Raw genomic sequence first — 15,325 nt, 5'->3', positions numbered from 1 at the left:
AGAGATGCAAGCCTCAAAAAAAAAAAAAAAAGATATTTTGAAAAGATAAAAACAAGTGAGGGAAAAATAAAGGAGGAATAAGATGGTCTCCACTCCAGTTGCAAACCTTTAGGCTCACAATGGTCTAGAGATGTGGTTTTGTCATACTGAGTTGGCTCTCTCCTAGTCATACCAAAAATGCAACTTCAGATCTTTCCATCCTATGATTATGCTGTGTGGATGGCCCCTGAGTAACGAACCTGTGCAGGAAGGTCCTCTCACACTGCTTACCTGTACAGCTGCCTCCCTCTGGGAGATGACTCGGTGCTCAGAAAGTAACTGCCCATGAAAAAAAAACAACACAAACCTCAGGCACCAAACAATTTTTGCAACACTGAGTTTTCACTTGAATTTTCCAACTACCAAAGAATAGGCAAGAGCTTTTCTATTATTCAACAGCAGGGCTTTGATCCATTTGGGAAACTTCTTTTCTTAAAATGTTGTCATACATTTTTTTCTATGGTCTCTCACAATCTCTCTGAGTGTGACTCTGTGTGTGTGTGCGTGCATGTGTCTGTGCAAATGTGTCTGTGTAAGCATCTTTCTGGGTGAAGCTGAAGGAGAGTCTTAAAGGTTGTTTTTTACATGGCTAGGCTACTTGGATTAGGACCATGGTAAGCAAAAATATATCTGGCAGATAGGATTGCATTTAACAACACTGACTTCCAACTTGACCAGAGAATCAAAAACGCTCACATTTTTTGTGTAGTTTCATCATACGCCAGGATCTTTACCACTTCCCAGTTTCCTGATGTCAGATGCCGCACGGTAATTTGCTCACTTTTACTCTGCAAAGAAATAGAAAATATTGATTTCCCTTTTATTTAAATAGCATCTCTCTGGTCAATACCAAAGTGCTAACTGCCCCATCACTTTTAATTCTTTAGTTCTCAGTTAACATTGAGTTTCTTGTTTTTAATCTCAAGAATGAATACACATTCACATAACCATAGTTACAGGTAAGACAGTACCTTTATTCCTATGTTGTAGGAAAATAATTCAGAAAACATCTCCATGTAGTACTACATGGGTAGCATCACCTTGACATATGAAGTCATCTTGGCATTTAGTATAGACACAGGACTTTGATAGCGTTAATCTAAATGATCGACAGCTAAATGGTTTGAATACCTTTGAATAAAACTTTTAGAACAAACTTCATTTCAAATAGATTTTAAGTGTTATATGCTTTTAACCTTTGCAGCATGTGTACTGAGAATAATATTGATAGATTTGCTATTTTCACTCAATAATTTATTTCTGAGATTAATTCATGTTGATACTTGTAGACATAGTTTATTTTCACTGCTATATGGTAATTTATTGTATGCATGAATACAGAAAAATTTATTTTTTGATATTTGAGTTTTTCCAAATTTTTGCTCTTTAAAACAAGTTGTCTGTAAACTACTTTATTAATCTCTCTTTGTGCATGTGGCAGGGTTTTCTTGAAACAAACGCTGGTAAGTGGAAAACTCCTGGAGGGACTACTCCAGGACTCTCCTGGACTCTCGACCATGAGAAGATGGCTGAATAGTAAGATGGGGAGATCACCAGCCTCCCGCCAAATACATAAAAAACTCATCAAGATATATAGCAACTCCTACAAGGCAATCTCTAGGTGACAGCAGAAGACTCCAGGCCTCCAGAGGGACAGGCTAAGCTCTCTGAAATGAGGTAGGAGAGAGAAAGGAGCCAAAAGGGAAAAGACAGAGGACTTCTGGGCAGGAACTTGTGCCCCAGAGGAGGGTGGGAGCCATGAAACAGAAGTTCCGATGCACAGGGAAACTCCCTCACAGATAGGCCCAAAGGGGAGCTACGAAGTCTTGGAAAATCAGGGACTTCTGCTGCTGCTGCTGCAAAGTTGCTTCAGTCATGTCCGATTCTGTGCGACCCCATAGACGGCAGCCCACCAGGCTCCCCTGTCTCTGGGATTCTCTAGGCAAGAACACTGGAGTGTGTTGCCATTTCCTTCTCCAATGCATGAAAGTGAAAAGTGAAAGTGAAGTCTCTGAGTCATGTCTGACTCTTCTCGACCACATGGACTACAGCCTACCAGGCTCCTCTGTTGATGGGATTTTCCAGGCAAAAATACTAGAGTGGGGTGCTATTGCTGTCTCCAAATCAGAGATTTGGAGGGCAATAAACAGAGAAAGCTGTACTTCGCAATTCATTAACAGCTCATGGACTGTGGCCCCAAACAGACAGCAGGCTTGGGAACCGAGAGTGGTGTGGCATACAAACCCAGCCAGCGCACACAACCCTTGCAGCACAGAGGGCAGTCCCAGGTAGCAAGTGTGATGGGGCAGATAAACCTAGCTGGCAAGCAGTACACAGGGCAGGCCCAGGTACCAAGCAGACAAACACAGCCTGCGCAAAGGGCAGGACTAGGGTGCCCATAGTGGGAAGGCATACAAACTTGGGCAGTGCACACAACCCTTCCAGCACAGCTGGAAGAAGAACAAACAACCCCCATGACAAACAGTGCAGGCAGTGAGATGAAACAGGTGTACACAAACCTCGAGACGCAGAGGGTGGACCTTGGGAACTGAGAGTCAAGTGCACACAGCCCTGCGACACAGAGGGTGAGCTTAGGGGGCTGAGGGAATCCCACACAAGTCGCGGCAACGCAGAAGGATCCACACAAGCGCCTACCTAGGAAGTTTCTGCCAGCAGCGCAGGGTGGGACAGGGGAACTGAATTACCAGCAATGATCCCAGGGACAAGTACGGGACTAGCTGCACTGCATATATGCTGAGAGAGACACTTTGAAGCAGCTGTGAAAATAGACTCGCACGACTGAAGCAACTTAGCAGGAGCAGCAGCAGCAACACTGCGAAGGCTAGGACTGCCCAAAGGCATACTTAACCCACAGACACTGCAAAATCTACTACTGGAAACGGCACTGCCCTTGAGAAAGACAAGATCCAGCACCATCAACCGGAACACAGGCACAAGCTCCACCAGCCAGGAAAACATCACAGGACACTAAGCCAACCCCATCCACAGAGGCAAACTCCACAACCAACAACTACTACCTTGAAAACCCTTTTTAATTTTTTTTCCTTTTTCACTTTTTTCTCTTATAAATCACACCATTTATTCCCCCAATATATCTCCACCTTCACACTAGCATTTAGCGGTGCTGTGTTTTCCTCTTTTTTATCTTGTTATCAAAAAAAAAAAAAAAAATTTTTAAGATTTTTTCGTCTTATAAATCACACTGCTTATTCCCCAACGTATTTCCACTATCACATTAGCTTTTTGCTATGCTGTGTTTTCCTTGTTAAAAAAATAATAATAATTTTAAGATTTTGTTTCCTTTTTTTCTTATAAATCACATGGTTTATTCTCCCTACATATTTCCACCTCCCTATTAGCCTTCTGCAGTTCTGTAGAGTTTCCTCATTGTGTTTTCTGTCAAAAAAAAAAAAGCAAGAAAAAATTCATTTTAGGTTTTTTTTTCTTTTTTCCTCCTCACTTTTTTTTTTTTTAATTTTATTTTCTTTTTTCTTGATGAGTTTTTTGGATTTTGTTTTGGATACATTCATCTGCTTTTCCTACTGTTCTTTACTGGCTGTAGGGAATATATATAATACATATATATGTGTATATATATAAAGTATATTTTTTCCCACACATGTCTATTCATTTTTGCTTTTCTATTTTTTCTTTTCTCTCTTTCTCTTTTTATTTTTTAGTCCTCCCTCTTCTCCATCCCTTCTTTTTCTTTTTTCCCACCCTTCTCCTATTTCTTTTTTCCTCTCTTTTTTTATTCTCCCTTTTTTCCCTCACTCTGCTTTCACCAAGTTAAATTGTTGAGCTCTCTATGCTATATTCCCCAATTGGCCTTCTGCTTGTGCTCAGATTATCAGATTGAGAATTAGTTAACTCTTCTTTCAATTGGTTGATATCATCTCTGGTTTCCCTGGCTCACCAAGTCAATCTCTTGTACTTTTTTTCTTTAGAATGCTTTGGTTGTAACTGTATATGTAGAAGTGTGTATGTATATGTACCAGTATTTCTGTAATTACCTACTTTATCTCCTCCCACTAGAACACAGGCATAAGTCACCCCAACAAGAAATCAACACAAACCACCCAACTAACATTTCCCTCCAAGGGCAAAAATCAAAAAAAAGAAGTAATACAACCCTAAAGTCTGGGAAAAGGAGACCTCAAAGGGACCAATTTAGAAAAAAAAAATGATGATGATGAAAAGACAGAGAAATACAACACAAATGAAAGAGCAAGGTAGAAACTCAAAAGACTAAATAAATAAAGAGGAAACAAGTAAGCTCCCTGAAAGAGAATTCAAAATAATGATAGCAAAGATGCTCCCAAGACTTGAAAATAGAATGGAGAAAATGCAAGAAGCATTTAACACAGTTAATACAATGACCAAGGACATACAAGAAATACAAAATAAGCAAACAGAGATGAATAACACAATTACTGAAATTAAAAATACACTAGAAGGATCCAATAGCAGAATAACAGGCAGAAGAATGGATAAGTAAGCTGGAGGATAGAGTGGTGGAAATACTGAAGATCAGAATAAAGGGAAAGGAATGAAAAGAATTGAGGAAAGCCTCAGAGACCTTTAGGACAATATTAAATGCACCAATATTTGAGTTATAGGGGTCCCAGAGGAAGAAGAAAAAAAGAAAGGCACTGAGAAAAATTTTGAAGAAATTATAGTTGAAAACTTCCCCAACATGGGAAATAATCAAGTCCAAGAAGCACAGAGAGTCTCCTACAGGATGAACCCAAGGAGAAACACATCAAGACAAAGATTAAGCACAAAGAAAGAATATTAAAAGCAGCAAGGGAAAAGCAACAAGCAACATACAAGGGAAAACCCATATGATTAACAGCAGATCTTTCAGCAGAAACTCTGCAGGCCAGAAGGGAATGGCAGGATATATTTTAATTACTGAAAGAGAAAATCCTACAACCACAATTACTCTACCCACCAAAGATCTCATTCAATATTGATGGAGAAATCAAAAGCTTTACAGACAAGGAGAAATTAAGAGAATTCAGCACCAACAAACCAGCCTTGCAACAAATACTAAAGGGACTTACATAGCCAGTAAACACAAGAGAAAGGAAAACCTTACAAAAACAAATCCAAAATAATAAAAAAAAATGCTAATAGGAACATATGTATCAATAATTACCTTAAATGTAAATGGATTAAATGCACCAACCAAAAGATACAGACGGACTGAATGGATACAAAAACAAGACCTATATATATGCTGCCTACAGGAGACCCACTTCAAACCTAGGGACACATACAGACTGAAAGTAAAAGGCTGGAATAAGATATTCCATGTGAATGGAAACCAAAAGAAAGCTGGAGTGGCAATCCTTATTTCAGACAAAATAGACTTTAAAATAAAGAATATCATAAGAGAAAAAGAAGGACACTACATAATGATCTAGGGATTAATCCAAGAAGAAGACATAGCAATTGTAAATATCTGTGCACCCAACATAGGAGCACCTCAATACATAAGGCAAACTAACAGATATAGGAGGAGAAATCAACAGCAACACAATAATAGTAGGGGACTTTAACACCCCACTGTCATCAATGAACAGATCATCAAAACCGAGAATCAGTAAGGAAACACAAACCTTAAATGAAACATTAGACCAAATGGACCTAATTGATATCTTCGGGACTTTCCATCCAAATACAGAAGAATACACTTTCTTCTCAAGTGCACATGGAACATTCTCAAGGATAGACCACATCTTGGACCACAAATCAAGCCTCAGTAAATTTAAGAAAATTTTAATTGTATCAAGTATCTTCTGACTATAATGCTATGAGACTAGGTATCAACTACAGGAAAAAACAGCAAAAATGACAAACTCATGGAGATTAAACAGTACATTACTAAATAACAAAGAGATTACTGAAGAAATAAAAAAAGAAATCAAAAGATTCCTAGAAACAGATGACAATGAAAATACAATGACCCCAAACCTATGGGACTTAGTAAAAAGCAGTTCTAAGAGGGAGGTTTATAGCAATACGACCATAAGTCAAGAAGAAAGAAAAGCATCAAATAGACAGCCTAACTCTACATCTCTAGCAGCTGGAAAAAGAAGAACAAAAACCATCCAAAGTCAGCAGAAGGAAGGAGATCATAAAAATCAGAGCAGAAACAAATGAAAAAGAAATGAAGGAAACAATAGCAAAGATTAATAAAATAAAAGCTGGTTCTTTGAGAAAATTAACAAAACTGATAAACCACTAGCTAGACTCATCAAGAAAAAAAGGGAGAAAAATCAAACCAATAAAATTAGAAATTAATAAGGAGAGGTTACAACAGACAACAGAAATACAAAGGATCATAAGAGAATATTATGAGCAACTATATGCTAATAAAATGGACAACCTAGAGGAAATGGACAGATACTTAGAAAAGATCAGCCTCCCAAGACTGAACCAGGAAGAAATAGAAATTATGAACAACCCAATTACAAACACTGAAATTGAAATGGTGATCAAAAATCTCCCCCAAAACAAGCCCAGGGCCTGATGGCTTCACAGGGGAATTCTATCAAACATTCAGGGAAGAGCTAATGCCTATTTTTCTGAAACTCTTTGAAAAAATTGCAGAGGAAGGAAAACTTCCAAATTCATTCTACAAGGCTACAATCACCCTGATACCAAAGCCAAGAAAAGACAACACAAAAAAAGAAAATTATAGGCCAATATCGCTGATGAACATAGATGCAAAAATCCTCAACAAAATTCTAGCAAACCATAGAATGGTGTTGATACACCATATCAACAAGTTGAAAAATAAAAACCACATGATCATCTCAATAGATGCAGAAAAAGCCTTTGATAAAATCCAGCATCCATTTATGATAAAAATGCTTCAAAAAATGGGAGTAGAAGAAACCTATTTCAACATTGTAAAGGCCATATATGAAAAGCCCACAGCAAACATTATTCTCAATGGTGAAACATTAAAATCTTTCTCTCTAAGATCAGGAACAGACAAGGGTGTCCACTCTCACCACTATTCTTCAACATAGTTTTGGAAGTCCTAACTACAACAATTAGAGAAGAAAAAGAAATAAAAGGAATCCAGATTGGAAAAGAAGTAAAATTCTCACTGTTTGCAGATAACGTGATACTATACACAGAAAGGAGAAGGCAATGGCAACCCACTCCAGTACTCTTGCCTGGAAAATCCCATGGACAGAGGAGCCTGGTAGGCTGCTGTCTATGGGGTCACATAGAGTCGAACAGGACTGAGCAACTTCACTTTCACTTTTCACTTTTCATGCATTGGAGAAGGAAATGGCAACCCACTCCAGTGTTCTTGCCTGGAGAATCCCAGGGAGGGCGGAGCCTGATGGGCTGCTGTCTGTGGGGTTGCACAGAGTTGGACACGACTGAAGCGCCTTAGCAGCAGCAGCAGCATACATAGAAAACCCAAAAGATACTATCAGAAAATCACAAGAGCTAATCAGCAAATTCAGCAAAGTCATAGGATACAATGTCAATACTCAGAAATCACTTCCACTCCTATATACTAACAATGAAAAATCAGAAAGAGAAATTAAGGAATCAATACCATTTACCATTGCAGCAAAATGATTAAAATATCTAGGAATAAAACTACCTAAGGAAATGAAAGATCTGTATACGGTAAACTATAAGACACTGATGAAAGAAATCAGATGACATAAACAGATGGACAGATATTCCATGTTTCTGGGTGGGAAGAATCAATATTGTGAAAATGACTATACTACCAAATGCCATCTACAGATTCAATGTTATCCCTATCAAATTACCAATGGCTTTTTTCACCAAACTGGAATGAAAATTTTCACAATTCATATGGAAACACAAAAGACCCCAAATAGCAAAAAAACAGTCTTGAGAAAGAAGAATGCTGCTGCTACTGCTAAGTTGCTTCAGTCCTGTCCGACTCTGTGCGATCCCATAGATGGGGGCCCACCAGGCTCCCCGTCCCTGGGATTCTCCAGGCATGAACACGGGAGTGGGCTGCCATTTCCTTCTCCAATGCATCAAAGTGAAAAGTGAAAGTGAAGTCGCTCAGTCGTGTCCAACTCTCAGCGACCCCATGGACTGCAGCCCACCAGGCTCCTCCATCCATGGGATTTCCCAGGCAAGAGTACTGGAGTGGGGTGCCATTGGAGCTGGAGGAATCAACCGTCCTGACTTCAGACTATACACCAGAGCTACACTCATCAAGACAGTATGGTACTGGCACAAAAACAGAAATATGGATGAATGGAACAAAATAGAGAACCCAGAGATGAACCCATGCACTCATGGGTACCTGGTACCTTATTTTTTGACAAAGGAGGCAAGAATATATAATGGGCAAAGACAGCTTCTTCAATAAGTGGTGCAGTGCTGGGAAAATTGGACAGTTGCATGCAGAAGAATGAAATTATATCACTTACCTAATGCCACACACAAAGATAAACTCAGAATGGATTAAAGACCTAAATGCAAGACCACAAACTATTAAACTCTTAGAAGAGAACATAGGCAGAACACTTGATGACATAGATCAAAGCAAGATCTTCTATGACCCACTTCCTAGAGTAATGGAAATAAAAACAAAAATAAACAAGTGGGACCTAATTAAACTTAAAAGCTTTTGCACAACAACAACAACAACAAAAAACTACAAACAAGGTGAAAAGACAACCCTCAGAATGGGAAAAATAATAGCAAGGGAAACAACTGATAAATAATTAATATCCAAAATATACAAGCAGCTTATACGACTCAATACCAAAAAAGCAAACAACACAATCAAAAAGTGGGAAAGGGGGACCTGAAGAGACATGTCTCCAAAGAAGACATACAGATGGCTAACAAGCACATGAAAAGAGGCTCAACATCACTCATTATCAGAGAAATGCAAACCAAAACTACAATGAGATACCACCTCACACTAATCAGAATGGCCATCATCAAAAAGTCTACAAACAATAAATGCTGGAGAGGGTGTGGAGAAAAGGGAACACTCTTGCAATGCTTGTGGGAATGTAAACTGATACAGCCACTATGGGAGATGGTACGGAGACTCCTTAAAAAGGTAGGAATAAAAATACCATAAGACCCAGCAATCCCATTTCTATGCATATATCCTGAGGATATCAAAACTGAAAAAGACACATTTACCCCAGTGTTCACTGCAGCTCTATTTACAATAGCTAGAACATGGAAACTACCTAGATGTCCATCAATAGATGAATGGATAAAGAAGCTGTGGTACAGATATACAATGGATTACCACTCAGCCATAAAAAGGAACACATTTGAATATGTTCTAATGAGGTGGACAAAACTAGAGTCCATTATACAGAGTGAAGTAAGTCAGAAAGAGAAATATAAATACCATACACTGACACATATATATGGAATCTGAAGAAATGGCACTGATGAATTTATTTTCAGGGGAGCAATGCAGAAACAGACGTAGAGAACAGATCTACAGACAAGGTGGGAGGAGAGGAGGGAGAAGGGGAGATGTATGGAGAGAGTAACATAGAAATTTACAATGTCATGTGTAAAACAGAGAGCCAATGGGAATTTGCTGTAAGACTCAGGAAACTCAAACAGGGGCTCTGCAACAGAGCCCCTCTGAAGGGTGGGGTGGGAAGGGAGATGGGAGGGAGGTCTGAGAGGGAGGTGACATGGGTATACCTATGGCTGATTCTTGATATATGACAGAAAACCACAAAATTCTGCAAAGCAATTATCCTTCAATTAAAAAATTAAAAAAAAAAAAGCAACACTGATATGTAGGATTGTTTTGTCAAAAGATATATATCTTCTACCTAACTCGTTGTTTAGCTGCTAAGTTGTGTCAGACTCTTTTGAGACCCTACAGACTTGAGTCCACCAGGCTCTTCTGTTTGTGGGATTTCTCAGGCAGGAATACTAGAGTGGGTTGCCATTTTCTTCTCCAGGAGATCTTCCCCACCCAGGGAACAAACCTGAGTCTCCTGCTTGGCAGATGGAGTCTTTACCACCGAGTCACTTGTGACAGATGATTTTCAAAAGCTGTGGCAATTTAGAATCTACTAGCAATATCAGTTTCTGTTACTCCACATTTTCTCCACTTCCTCAGTTCAGTTCAGTTCAGTTGCTCAGTCATGTCTAACTCTTTGGGACCCCATGAATCACAGCATGCCAGGCCTCCCTGTCCATCACCAACTCCCGGAGTTCACTCACACTCACGTCCATCGACTCAGTGATGCCATCCAGCCATCTCATCCTCTGTCGTCCCCTTCTCCTCCTGCCCCCAATCTCTCCCAGCATCAGAGTCTTTTCCAGTGAATCAACACTTCGCATGAGGTGGCCAAAATACTGGAGTTTCAGCTTTAGCATCATTCCTTCCAAAGAAATCCCAGGGCTGATCTCCTTCAGAATGGACTGGTGGACATCATCAAATGGTCAACACCAAAATCAGATTGATTATATTCTTTGCAGCCAAAGATGGAAAAGCTCTATACAGTCAACAAAAACAAGACCAGGAGCTGACTGTGGCTCAGATCATGAACTCCTTAATGCCAAATTCAGACTTAAATTGAAGAAAGTAGGGAAAAACCACTAGACCATTCAGGTATGACCTAACTCAAATCCCTTATGATTATACAGTGGAAGTGAGAAATAGTTTTAAGGGACTAGATCTGATAGACAGAGTGCCTGATGAACTATCGACGGAGGTTCGTGACATTGTACAGGAGACAGGGATCAAGACCATCCCCATGGAATGGTCTATTTCAAATCCTGAAAGATGATGCTTTCAAAGTGCTGCACTCAATATGCCAACAAATTTGGAAAACTCAGCAGTGGCCACAGGACTGGAAAAGGTCAGTTTTCATTCCAATCCCAAAGAAAGGCAATGCCAAAGAACGCTCAAACTACCGCACATTTGCACTCATCTCACATGCTAGTAAAGTAATGCTTAAAATTCTCCACTTCCTCACCAACTGTTAATTTCATGACTAATTTTTTTGTCAAATTAATAAGTATGAAATTATATCCCATTATGTCCCACATAATGGCAGAAGGCAATGGCAACCCACTCCATTACTCTTGCCTGGAAAATCCCAAGTATGGACGAGCCTGGTAGGCTGCAGTCCATGAGGTCTCAAAGAGTCAGACACGACTGAGTGACTTCACTTTCACTTTTCACTTTCATGCATTGGAGAAGGAAATGGCAACCCACTCCAGTGTTCTTGCCTGGAGAATTCCAGAGATGGCGGAGCCTATTGGGCTGCCATCTATAGGGTCACACAGAGTAGAACATGACTGAAATGACTTAGCCACTTAGCAGCATGTCCCACTTATGTCCCACTACCTTTTTATTAAGAAAATTTTCAAAGTTGCAGAAAGGTTAATAAACAGGACATGAATATCCATTTGAGTGTTACTGAGATTCACCAAACATCAATATTTCAAATATTCACCCTCCCCCTTTATTTGTATGCTGAATATTTGAAACTAAGTTGAAAACATCAGACTATTTTGGCTCTAAATATTTCAGTGTGAATTTCTCAAGAATAATAATCTCAAGTGTGAAATTCTCAAGAATCAAGAAAATAAGAATATTTTCTCATATAAGCAAATGGTATATCACACCTATGAAAATAACATTGTGTGTGCTATGTGCTCAGTTGCCCAGTCATGTCCAGCTCTTTGTGGCCCAATAGACTGTAGCTTGTCAGGCTATTCTGCCCATGGAATTTTCCAGGCAAAAATATTGGAGTAGGTTACCATTTCCTACTCCATGGACTGAACCCACATCTCTTGCATCTCCCACATTGGCAGGCAGATTCTTTACCACTAGCACCACCTGGGAAGCCCCAAATAATAACATTCAGTTCAGTGCTCAGTCATGTCTAACCGGTAGTGACCCCATGGACTGCAGCATGCCAGGCTTCCTTGTCTATCACCAACTCCAGGAGCTTGCTCAAAGTCATGTCCATTGAGTCAATGATGCCATCCAACCATCTCATCCTCTGTTGCGCCCTTCTCCTCCTCCCCTCAATCTTTCCCAGCATTGGGGTCTTTTCCAGTGAGTCAGTTCTTCACATCAGGTAGCCAAAGTATTGAAGCTTCAGCTTCTGCCTCAGTCCTTCAGTTGAATATTCGGGACTGATTTCCTTTAGGATTGACTGGTTGGATCTGCTTGTAGTCTAAAAGACTCTCATGAATCTTCTCCAACACCACAGTTCAAATAATAATAACATTAATATCATCTAGATGTATAGTCTATATTCTAACATCCACAGTGCCCTAAGTAACCCAAATATCTCCATATCTATATATATCTAGCTATCTTTCTATCATCTATCTGATAATTGCACTGGGTTGTTGCCTCTTTAGTCTCTTTTAAAGTAAATGTTATCCTATCATATTTTGATTTCCAAAACATTGAACATTTTTAAGACTCTTGGTCAAGCAGTCTTATAGAATGCCCAGCATTCTGGATTATCTGTTTTTTTTTATGATACAATTTAGACTAACATTTTTGGCAAGGATATTATAGAGGTGATAATGGATACCTCTTTTACTTCACCAAGTGTGGAAGAATTGATGCTTTTGAACTGTGGTGTTGAAGAAGACTCTTGAGAGTCCCTTGGACAGCAAGGAGATCCAACCAGTCCATCGTAAAGAAAATCAGCCCTGAATATTCATTGGAAGGACTGACATTGAAACTGAAACTCCAATACCTTGGCCACGGATGCAAAGACTGACTCATTTGAAAAGACCCTGATGCTGGGAAAGATTGAAGGTAGGAGGAGAAAGGGATGACACAGGATGAGATGGTTGGATGGCATCACTGACTCAATGGACATGAATTTGAGTAAACTCCGGGAGTTGGTGATGGGCAGGAAGGCCTGGCATGCTGCAGTCCATGGGGCTGCAAAGAGTCAGACACGACCGAGCGACTGAACTGAACTGAACTTATACTTCACATCAGGAAACACACTGGTACTCATCTTCTCACTTTTCACGATCCTGCTTACAGGGTAGCTGGGAGATACATTTTTTGCAAAAATACATTTCACCTTGAAATTAAAAGTGTGATGATAATGCACTTTATGTGACTAGGTTTTCTTCAATGAACTATCTGCTCAGTAGTTTTGTCAATGATTCATGACCTTTCCTTGATTAAATTATCATTTCAAAGTGATTTTCTCACTGTAACATCCCTTCTATATTTATTACATAGTATTCTTCTGAAGCAAAGAGGAACTAAAGAGCCTCTTGATGAAGGTGAAAGAGGAGAGTGAAAAAGCTGGCTTAAAACTCAACATTCAGAAAACTAAGATCATGGCATCCTGTCCCATCACTTCATGGCAAATAGATGGGAAAACAATGGAAACAATGACAGACTTTCTTTTATTTCACTTCAAAATCACTGCAGATGGTTACTGCAGCCATGGAATTTAAAGACGCTTGCTCCTTGGAATAAAAGCTATGACAAACCTAGACAGCATATTAAAAAACAGAGACATTACTTTGCCAACAAAGTTTCTTTTAATCAAAACTATGGTTTTTCCAGTAGTCATGTACGGATGTGAGTGTTGAACCATAAAGAAAGCTGAGTGCCAAGAATTGATGTTTTTGAACTGTGGTGTTGGAGACGACTCTTGAGAGTCTCTAGGACAGCAAAGAGATCAAATCAGTCAAATCTAAAGGAAATCAATCCTGACTATACATTGGAAGGACTGATGTTGAAACTGAAGCTCCAATACTTTGGCCACCTGATGCGAAGAACCGATTCATTAGAAAAGACCTTGATGCTGGGAAAGATTGAAGGCAGGAAAAGAAGACGACGGCAGAGGATGAGATGGTTGGATGGCATCACCAACTCAATGGATATGAGTTTGAGCAAGCTCCTGGAGATGACGAAGGACAGGGAAGCCTGCATGCTGCAGTCCATGGGGTTGCCAAGAAACAGACAGGACTGAGCAACTGAACAATATTCTTCTGTTAAAGATCTTTCCTTACTTTTCCACTCTTACATGTGTTCATTGTCTTTCTCTCTTTCTGATACTACTGTAAACATTTTACATCTGATATGTTATGTTCCATTATTGTTGTCATTCTTTTTATTGTTACTCTTTATGATACTGAAATTAACAAAATTGGGTTAGTGGGAACCCCTTCAAGCTAAACCCTCATAATCAATAATTGCTCAAGAAATATTTTCCACTGGATTATGTTTATATATCAAAGTCTGAGTTTAGGTACACTCTTTGCTACTCTAATGTTGTTAGTTCTGGATGTTTTTAGAAGAAATAGGTAAACTGAGAGAGATGTCCACATGTCCTGTGTGTGTGCAGATGTGTGTGTTTTCTTAGTTATATCTCAAAATCCATACCCTCATGTTTTTATTTTAAAATATGTTAAAAATGTATATGTATACATATGCATGTAAACTGGCAGAAGTCTTGATCTCAACCTGTTTCAACACAGAGGAAAAAAATGACTTCTTGTCACTAGGCATTTATCCTTCTTTTCTGGTGGAGATTTTTATAATTAAAATTAAGATTTTATTGCTATAAATATAAATGCAAAGCTAATTTCATATATACATATATATATAAATTAGAGAGTGTGTGGGATGTGCTCTATATTATTTATTATGTATCTTCTTCTTAATTCTTACATAGCTCTCCCTTGTGTGGATTTATCATAATTCATTCAACTATCCTCCAATGATGAACATCTCAAAAAATGCTGTAGTGATTAACCCTGTGTATATATTTGTGGTTTAACATGTAGGGAAATATCTTAGGGATACATTCATCCACATGGAAAGTACCATTCTTCCCATCTACCAGTAATGTATTATAAGGTGCCCGTTTTCCCATGGACATACAGTGATCTGCAGAAATGATCCATGAAAGTACAGTCTTTCCATGAATATGTTACAGAACACATTGTTCGGTGTTTGAATTTTTGCTAATCTGACAGGTGAGAAATGTTGCTATGGTAGACATGACAGATGCCAACCAGAACTTCCTTCTAGAAGGACCCATCTCTCCAGTGGCTAGAGGTGCTGTTGGGAAAAGGCCCTCAGTTGTCAGTCTTCTCTGGGGATGGCCTGGACCGAAGAAATGGCCTCTGCCAAGATCATATCTCTTTTCAACAGTCCTTCAAAGGACAACCTGATAAAGACTTGAATATAGAAGTTCATTCTTCTTGCCTTAACTTGGGACTTCTCTAAAAGGCTATTCTTGTC

The 15,325-nt window shown here is 39.2% G+C and overlaps 1 protein-coding gene across 2 annotated transcripts in view; it reads right to left on the bottom strand.

Moving 5' to 3' along the window:
- Positions 1 to 15,325, bottom strand: part of DPP10 (dipeptidyl peptidase like 10) — a 793,501-nt gene that overhangs the window by 56,980 nt on the left and 721,196 nt on the right. For both annotated transcript variants that reach the window (XM_025277255.3, XM_025277261.3), the window contains exons 14-15: positions 736 to 827; positions 271 to 318 (exon numbers count right to left, since the gene is read on the bottom strand). In XM_025277255.3, coding sequence (XP_025133040.2) covers positions 271 to 318; positions 736 to 827 — 140 coding nt within the window. The remainder of the gene's footprint in view (positions 1 to 270; positions 319 to 735; positions 828 to 15,325) is intronic.

This window comes from Bubalus bubalis, chromosome 2 (assembly GCF_019923935.1).
Source record: "Bubalus bubalis isolate 160015118507 breed Murrah chromosome 2, NDDB_SH_1, whole genome shotgun sequence".
Lineage (NCBI taxonomy): Eukaryota > Metazoa > Chordata > Mammalia > Artiodactyla > Bovidae > Bubalus > Bubalus bubalis.
This window is presented reverse-complemented; position numbering and strand designations above follow the sequence as displayed.